At 61.5% G+C, this 9,122-nt stretch overlaps 1 protein-coding gene across 4 annotated transcripts in view; it reads right to left on the minus strand.

Moving 5' to 3' along the window:
* Positions 1-9,122, minus strand: part of IFT140 (intraflagellar transport 140) — a 105,252-nt gene that overhangs the window by 18,165 nt on the left and 77,965 nt on the right. For all 4 annotated transcript variants that reach the window (XM_007981426.3, XM_007981435.3, XM_007981444.3 and 1 more), the window contains 5 exons: positions 2,517-2,694; positions 1,797-1,987; positions 1,166-1,261; positions 718-850; positions 486-629 (listed from right to left, as the gene is read on the minus strand). In XM_007981426.3, coding sequence (XP_007979617.3) covers positions 486-629; positions 718-850; positions 1,166-1,261; positions 1,797-1,987; positions 2,517-2,694 — 742 coding nt within the window. The remainder of the gene's footprint in view (positions 1-485; positions 630-717; positions 851-1,165; positions 1,262-1,796; positions 1,988-2,516; positions 2,695-9,122) is intronic.

Raw genomic sequence — 9,122 nt, forward strand, 5'->3', positions numbered from 1 at the left:
TTACTTTGATATACTGCTCAGTGATCTCTGCGGTTGTGGGTTTTAAGGAGTTGATGACTTACTAGGTTTGTCTATAAGGATTTTCTGATGCTCTGGGTTCTATTTCACAGAGCACTGCAAGAAATACCTGACACAAGAGATGCTTCTGGAAGCGAGAGCCCGGGCTGGGACATTTGTGTGGGTGCAGAATGCCCAACAGCTTTCTCGGAAGGGTCTGCTGTCTGCAAGGCCATAGGCCGTGAGCCAGCCTCACAACCAGCTCAGGAGCCCTGGAGCCTGGGAAGCATCTGGGGACAATGCTTTGCAACCAATGTCAGATGGGAGCGGCCAGGGGTGGGCCGGTGGGGCGGCAGGGTGAGGAGTGAGTGGCAGACACTGGCCAGACCACGTGTTGCTGACACGATTCTCTCAGTCCACTTTTCCACTTGAAGCTGTCTTCAGAGGACCTCGAGAGGCGCTGGCTGCCCACTCCGGCCCCGTGGTACCTTGCACAGGCGGATGGCATTCTTGAAGGCCTGCGCCCGGGTGTAGAAGTGCACCGCCTGCCCCACCTCCTCCTGGCTCTCGTACTGGCGTGCGAGGTGGTAGGAGGCCGCCAGGTTTCCTGTCTCGTTGGCGATTTGCGCAGCCTAGAAACACAAAGAACACAAAGATGAGACTCGGTGGCCTTGTGTCTGCCTCACGTCCGCCTGGCTGGCTCCCCTGCAAGGCCCTCACCTTCTGGACATTGCCCTGGAAGCAGTGGATGCGGACCAGGGAGAAGTGGTCCTGGGCCAGCTCGTAGTAGTGCAGTGCGGCGTCCATCTCGCCCTGGCTCTCCAGGTACTGCGCCCACCACCGCCACAGGGTCCTGTGGGCAGCCCCAAGGCTGTGGGTTCTCCATCCGAGTCCCGCTCCAACCCGGAACGGCCCCCACCCTGCCCCTGTGCCACTCTTAGAGTGCATGTCACCGGACCTGCAAACAGGCTGGGCCAAGAGTGAGGAGTCTGGGCTCTGTCCAAAGGGAGGGCCCGGCTCAGGGCCCTGGCATACCTCTGAGGAGCCAGGGGGATGCTGCCCACTCATGCAGGAAGCACGGGAAGGGCAGCTACCTGAGCAAACCCTGGAATCCCTGTAAACTTCCAGGATGGAGTGCGGTCCCGCCAGCCCTGGTAGGAACACTCACTTATCCTTCATCTTATTCACATAGAGCTCCAGGGATGGCAGGTCCTCTGACAGCATCCTGGGCACCTCGAAGCGGTGAGTGTCCGACTTCTCATAGCTGTGAGAGGAGACAGAGGTCCTGGTTCCCTCCCATCCCAGCCCCACGGGAACCAGATGGGCTGAGAGGCAGCGTCGGTGAAATGCATCAGAGCGGCGGCCCTTGGGGTGTGGGCTCCCAGCCTGCAGCTCCGTGGAGCCTGAGCACACAAGGCCAAGAGGCACTGGGGGCTTCCTGCACTGTGGGGGCCCGGGAGGCTGGTCGCCCATCTGCATCCCAGGAACAGGTCTAAGAGCAGCTCCTCCTCTGGAGAGGGTGACATGGGATTGTCTGTCCTCAGGAGATACCAAGCCCATCTGTGCTCAGCAACCGAAGGACACACGTCCTTCTGCCTGAAACCCGGGTGGCCCAAAACAGAAGGGGCAACCCCACATCTCTGAGACTCCCAGAAGCTTCCTGCCGAGAAGGCGCCACCTCCCTGAGACAGATGCCTCCTCTGAGAACCTCCCTGGCCACCTCACCATAGCACACACAGAGGCCTCAGGAGCCAGGACCATCCAGAGAGACTGGGAAGAGCCGCGAGGGCTGCACTCACTAACTGAGGGCCCGGCTGCAGTCGGCACTGGCCTCCAGGTGCCCGGCATAGTGGTGGTAGGTGCTGCGCAGGTGCACGCGGTCGTGGCGCTCGGCTACCTTGAGGGCCTTCTGCCACTGCCCTGCAGCCTGGTAGAACTTGTTCAGGAGGTCGTAGCGCTTGCACTTCCTGTACAGCTGCTCGGCGTCCTCCTGAGGAATGAGGATGGGCAGGTGTCGTGCAGCCTCTGCAAACCTATGCTTCAAACACACTGTTCCACACCAGGCCACCGGTCACCGCGACTTCCCACACTGCCAAACACACTGACACACGGGGCTGACACGGGCAGAGCAAATGCCACACACCCACAGGGCATCCCTGTCCCACACAGCTGGAGAGTGAGATGCACCACCAAGGGGTGGCCCCACCTCCCAGAGTCCCCCACAGAAGTCCCGTGCTCAGCCCTGCTGACCTGGGGGTCTCTTGGGCGCTCTGTTCCAGACCCGCACGCCTGACAGGCACACACCCCGGAGAGCCGGCAATCGCCTCGCCTCCACCCGCCTCGCCTCCACCCGCCTCACCTCCACTGCCGCTGTCTGCCCAGCTCTCCTGGGCCATGCCTCTTGGCTCTGCCCTCAACACGGCAGGCTCAGGCCGGTGGGCGTGCCTCCTCCTTCCCCAGGGGGCTGTGGCTGTGGTAGGCGTGGTGCCTTCCCACCCACCCCATGGGGCGCCCCTCACCAGCATGCCCAGCTGTGTGGCCAGCACGGCCACGCGGGCCTCCAGCTCCGGCTCCCGCTCCGCCTCGCGCAGCGCTCGGGCCCCGCGGGCGTGGCCCATGTTCCCCAGGCACACCTTGGCCACATCCAGCCGCTGGGTCTTCACGCACATGCGCGCCATGTTCTCCCAGACGGCCTCACTGCGGGCAGATGGCGGTCTGTGAGGCTCCTGCCCAGCACCTCAGGGCCCCCTGGCCCTACGGCCCCTTCTCTTGGGGCAAGTAGTCATCAAGCACAGCCACCAAAGGGGCATGAGGAGGGGCCTTCACCCATCAGCTCCGTCCCTGGGCAAGACTGCAGGCCATGCAGAGAGGTGCCTGTCACACGTTCCACGGCCTCTCCAACCCCAAGATGCAGGGACCGGGTCCCACTAAGAGACAGAAGGACCCCTTATGCAGGTCACCAAGCTCCTCCTCCTTTTCCCCTGCTCTAAGCGGCTGTCTGATCAGGAAATGTGGCCTTCCTGTGTTGCTTGCACACACAGGACCTGCTCTGAGACAGAGCCTCCTGCTCTCACCTGGGCCCGGGACTGCAGGGCCCCTGGTAAACCAGCGCCGCACAGCAGGGGCCCTCACCTGACAGTCTGGCAGCCACAGGGTGGAGCCTGGGGGATGGGGTGCAGGGCCCAGACCCTGACTCAGCCCTGGAACCTGGAGCCAGGCCTGTCTCCCCAGGAGAGGTGAACCAGCCCATGCAGGGTTCTGCAGAGCCCTGGAGGTCTGCCGAGCAGAGGGCCCCGGGGGCAGGCCTGCAGACGGGCTGATCAGTGGGACACGGGGGACAGCACCTTCCACCCCAGCCCTGTGCCCCACTCTCGGGCAGTGAGTTTTGTGTGTGTGAAGGAACAGGGTGCCAAGCGGGCAGCTGCGTCAGGGCACAGGTGCAGGGATGGTGGAAGTCACCCTGCCTCTTTGGGTTTTTTTGTTGTTTAAGACAGGGTCTCCCTCTGTTGCCCAGGCTGCAGTGCAGTGGTACAATCATAGCTCACTCTAGCCTCGACCTCCTGGGTTCAAGCAATCCTCCCACCTCAGGCTCCCAAATAGCTGGGACCACAGGTGTGGGCTACCATGCCCGGCTAATTTTTCGTATTTTTTGTAGAGACGGGGTTTCGCCATGTTGCCCAGGCTGGTCTCGAACTTCTGAGCTCAAGTGATCCACCTGCCTCGGCCTCCCACATTGCTGGGATGATAGGCCTGAGCCACCGCGCCCGGCCCCCCGCCTCTTCGTGAGGCTTCCTGCATTCTCCCCCTGCTGGCGCTGATCCAGGCAGGACCAGAAATGACTAAGGCCTTGGTTTGTGTCTGCTCCAGGGAAGGCAAAGGCTGATGATGGCCACCCTGGGGGGATACGACGCTGCATGACAACTGTGTCCCCGCATGTGAGGGGGGCACTCAGCCAGGCCGCCTGGTGGGGCTGGGCGGGAGGTGGGTCCAAGGCCATTCAGGGAGACCCCTCCACAAGGGCCTTTGGGGCCAGGCTGGCCTGCGGCTTCAGCCCTGACGTGGGCTCAGGGCCTCGGACAAAGGTCCTGTTCCAAGCCACAGCTCAGTGTGGTCACCGAGCAGGGACAGGCAGAGGATACACTGGTCACTTCCTGAATCTCTCTCCTCTCCCACATGCACCTCCCCTGCAAGCCCCCCAAAGCCACGCACACACGCACACACACAGACGCGCACACATGCACATGGATGCACACACACGCACACACAGATGCACACGCACACACGGATGCACGTGCATGTGCACACACACGCAGGAACACACACATGCGCACACACGCACATACTCCCACAAGCACAGGCAGCACACCCCGCGAGTGGCCTCGGAGCATCCCCACCCAGGCCCACCTTTGCATTCCAGGCTGCTCCCTGCAGATAAGCCTCAGCCCAGCCCACAGTCTTGGCAGGGCAGCAGCCCTGCAGCCTCCCTGCTGGCACAGCCACAGGCCACTCTTAGGACTGGAGGGACCAGCTGCCCACAGAGCCCCGAGCTCGCTGTCCTGGTGAGTAAGAGGGGCTGGGGTGCGTGCAGTCGGGCATTTTCCTAATGGCCCTGCCCCCGTGAGGAGGAGGGGCCCAGGAGGACATCCAGGGACCCCAGTCCCACCATGGTGCCTCTGTCTCCAAGAGGTGTGGGCTACCCACATCTCAGGTTCCCCGGCTCCCACGGAATCACAGGGCAAATGGCTCCGAGATGGCAGCCCTGGGCAGGCTCAGCGCACTTGCATCTGAGTCTGGGGGCTGGAGGCGGGTTCCCGGGACAGGCCCTGTAGTGGTGCCTGTGGCTGCAACGCTGCATACCTAGGTGCCCGCTCCTGAAAGCCAGCGGGTACTTTGTGCCTGGTTTTACATGTACTTGGGTGAATTCCATGGGTGTGTTCCACCACCCAGGGACACAGGGTGGGGAGGTGCCTGTGTCTTAGCAGCAACTGGCCCAAGCAGCCCCTGCTCGTAGGTTTATGTGGCAACACGTGTCACCCCAGCCCAGGGCCCCTGCCGCGTGGCATAGTCATGCCTGGAGCCAGGAGAGGGTGTGTCCAAACCCACGGGCCAGGCCCTCGTGGAGGTGCCAAGCGTCGGGGGGGCCGGGAAGTGAGCCTGCCTCCCTGCCACTGCCATTTAGACCCATGGGTGTAGAACATGCGTGTCCTCTGATGGCCTCGTGTGGGGCTCCTCGCAGCGCCCGGGTGCACCCACTTGGTCGGCGCTGTGGTGAAGGTGACGCCGTGCGCATGGAACCTCAGGGAGGTGCCCCAGGCAGCAGCGTCCTGATCTCCGATTCGCGCTCCTCAGTCTTTTGGCTTCAGAACTCCTGCCACCAACAGCAGCGCAGGGAGAGGCCTGAGCACCCAGCCCACCTAACCCCCAGACTGTGCTGCCCTCGGCCCTCCAGAGCTCCAGAAAAGAAGTCACATCTTCACACTGAAACAGCAGAAAACCAAGGCTTGTCTTCCTCCTCCATCCTGAGGTCCTGAGTAAGTCCACGGGGAAGGACCCATGGGTGTAAAACTGGTTTATAAACGGCTCAGACACAGCTTCCCCATGCTGAGACATGCTTCAAGACTGGGGGTCCAGGGCTCCCCCAAACGCTGCTGGGCCTCGCCCGTCAGCTAATGATGCACGTGGAGTGCAGGGGTCACATCCGAATCTGAAAAGAAACATTGTGTTCTCACCGCAGGGCTTCAGTCAGTTCTACAAACCGGAGGGAAGGGAGGCCACAGCTCCTCCCGGACTTCTCATTTCTCTAACATCTGGCTGGTGGCGGCACTGGGGCCTCAGTGCGTGAGGCGTGATGGCCGCTTCATAAACAGCACGTTGTGAGACATGCAGTCTTTTTTATTCTCCTGTCCCAAAAGATCTCACGACTGGAATCTTTTTTTTTTTGAGACGGAGTCTCGCTCTGTCACCAGGCTGGAGTGCGGTGGCACAATCACAGCTCACTGCAACCTCCGCCTCCCGAGTGATTCTCCTGCCTCAGCCTCCTGAGTAGTTGGGACAACAGGCACGTGCCACCATACCCAGCTAATTTTTGTATTTTTAGTAGAGACGGGTTTCATCATGTTGGCCAGGATGGTCTCGATCTCTTGACCTTGTGATCTGCTCACCTCGGTCTACCAAAGTGCTGGGATTCAGGCATGAGCCACCGTGCCCGGCTCACAACTGGAATCTTTAAAAAATCTTCTGTTTGTGCACACCCTGTCCCCAGGCCCAGGTGTGGGGCTGGACAGGGCTGGGACCTGCCTCTACCTGCCAGGCGTGGCTCCTTTCCTCTCCCTTGTCCTGAAAACAACTGGTTCCTCTGTCCACATCCAATTGCGGTGGAAAATCACAAACAAGCAGAGGAAACTGGCAGCCGACTCGGGGCTCAGCCAGGCTCCCCTGTGCTCTAAGCGCCCCATCTCCCCCATGTGGAGGCCGCCTGTGGGAGCGGGAGAGAACCCGCAGTCAGCCTCGGCTTTGCTCTGGCTCCCAGGGCCCATATGTGACCGAGGGCCCAGCCAACACACCATCCCATGCCCGCACTTCCATGTGCCCTGTCCCAGGCATTAAGTCTGCACCACGTGGGGCTTGGAGAAGCATGTGCTGGACGTGCGGCTGCCAGTGGAAGCTGGGCACGCCCTCCCACAGTCCCCTGCCTGCCAGGCCAAGGCTGCTGGGAGAACCCATGGGAAGGGCGGTCGCAGACCCGCCAGAAGCGTCCAGACCCAGGCACTCTCTGCGAGCTCCTTCCACAGCCAGCCTCCCGCTCCGGCCCCCAGCAAGGCACCAGCCCCGTGCGATTCCTGCCTCCTCTCTACAACGGCCGGCCAGGGCTCTCGGGACAACCTCGACTCCGGTGTGGGGTTCTGGGGTTTGTGCATCTGACATAAATTCCAAGAAGTAAACACCCTCTTAGTTCCCATCCCAGTCTTGAGAATTTCCTGTTGTCCCGGCCAGTCTGTGGAGTCACCCACATCTGCACTTCATCAGCCCTGCAAGGCGCTGGAACCAGAAGCAGATGGGCAACAGGGACGCAGCCTTCAAAGGGCCCTGCAGAAGCTCTGCTGAGACCACCCTGTGTCAGGACGAGGGCGGCTGGCGGAACAGCGGCTTGACTGCCGAGGCTGCCCCCTCCCTCCGTGTCCTTGTTCTGTGCTAGGGCTCCCGCTCTGTTGGGTTTGGGAGCCGCAGACACACATGCGGGAGGGGGCAGTGGGACTCCACCGCGACCAAGACCCCAAGCAACAGGGAGAGCAGGAGGGCATGACGGGCTGGGGGGAAGCCCACGGCCCAGCTGCGAGTCCCCTTAGTGGGAGTCGCCCCCGAGAGCCACAGATCCTCCCAGGAGGGTCGCTCTTAATTTAAATGCTGCTCCCAGGCCTTCCGCCCTCCTGCGCCCAGCCTCCCATAGTGCCAGGGGTTAGAAGCAGCGTGATGGCCAAGGGCACAGGGACCTGGAGCACCCCAGAAGTGCCAGGAGGGTGGGGGCCGATGCTGGCCTCTGCGAACCAGGACTTCCGGGGTGCTGCCGCCGTGTGGGAGCATGGCCGTGGCCTCCTCCCCACTCAACCTGAGGAAAGGACCAGAGGGGGCCACTGAGACAATCAAATGTGTCCTCTGGGCTCTGAAACCCAGCACTGGCTTTTCGTTGGAAGTTAGCCATTTGAAGACTCCCAAAAGATAAATGGTTTAGTTAATTAAGGAGGAAATAAATTCTTCCCCCATGGAAACTTTTGGGAAACGTTCCTTTCAAGGCACCGTTCTGCACTGTGTGCTTGGGAACACTGTTTGAGACACGGCACCCCCCGTCCACCTCCCAGGAGCAGGGTACAGGCAGGAAGGGTTGGGGACATTCCCCCAGGGCCTTCTGAGCCACCCAGGAGAGTGGAAGCTGCCAGCACCAACGTGCCCCGCATGCCCCATCAGGTTCCGGGGGCCAAGAATAGAAACAGAAACAGCAACTTTTCCCTGGGCACAAGCCAAGGAAGAAGGGAAAGCAGAAACCCGACGGACGCATCTGCAGCGAACCCCCGGGGAAAATCCCACCACAGGCAAAGTCCCTCAGGAAGTGAGTGGAGAAACGTTTCTCAGGACCCAGCACGCACCACGGGCTGGAGAGGACGGAGCTGCTGCCTTTCTGGAACAGACACGGGGTGTGTGTGGGGAACCCTGCTTCACCTGTGGATATACAGAGCCACACGCCAACGTGTGAACTGAGACTGCTCCCAGGAAATGGCAGCTCTCGGAACTGCCCTGAGCCAGGGCCCCACGCACGGGCAGTGCACGGACAGGAAACGGTCAAAGTTCTGCTGTTACCATGGGCTGGGAACAGGACTCTCTGTCCCAGCACTGTCTTGGGCGTGTGCCCGTGAACAGTTTGCATGGATGTGGGACACCTGCGTTCACGAAGCTTTGGAGCCTGGGTGGGGTGGGAATCCCACGCCGGGTTTGGGGTCTCCGGAGATGGGACAGAGTATGAGACCCTCTCGCGGTGTCTGCCCAGTGGGGCAGAATAATTCTGAGCAGAATAGATGAAGACACTTCCGAGCTCTCTGGCAGCATAAGCTCTGCCCGACAGCCTGACCACTTACAAGGTGACCTGCCTAGTTCCGTCCCCAGCTGTGGGGGGTGACCGTTCCCATCAATAGCAGAGGTGGCCCAGGCCCCACGTGACATTTGCCCTGTCCCAGGCCCCACTGAGAGCCCCACCTGGCATATCCAGAATCCTCCCCTTCTTGCCACCTAAGAATGACCTGGCCCCGAGGTCCTCCAAGTACAGGTCCCTGGCCCCGCAGGTCTGGGTGAACTTGCTCCCTCCAGGCACACGGGTCTCTCCCCTTCCCAGCAATCCTGTGATATCTGCCCCCCTTTTGAGGGCAGCATTCTGTGACGGGGGCAGGCCTGGAACATGGGGGCGGGGGGAGGCCTGTGGTACCTACGGTCCTGGGAACACGGGTGTGGGAGGGGGGGCCGGTTGTGGTACCTACGGTGCTGGGAACACGGGGGCGGGGGATAGGTACCTATGGTCCTGGGGGTATCTATGGTCCCGGGGGCAACTGGATGGCTGGGGGGTGTGAAGTCCCCAGGGT

This window comes from Chlorocebus sabaeus, chromosome 5 (assembly GCF_047675955.1).
Source record: "Chlorocebus sabaeus isolate Y175 chromosome 5, mChlSab1.0.hap1, whole genome shotgun sequence".
NCBI lineage: Eukaryota > Metazoa > Chordata > Mammalia > Primates > Cercopithecidae > Chlorocebus > Chlorocebus sabaeus.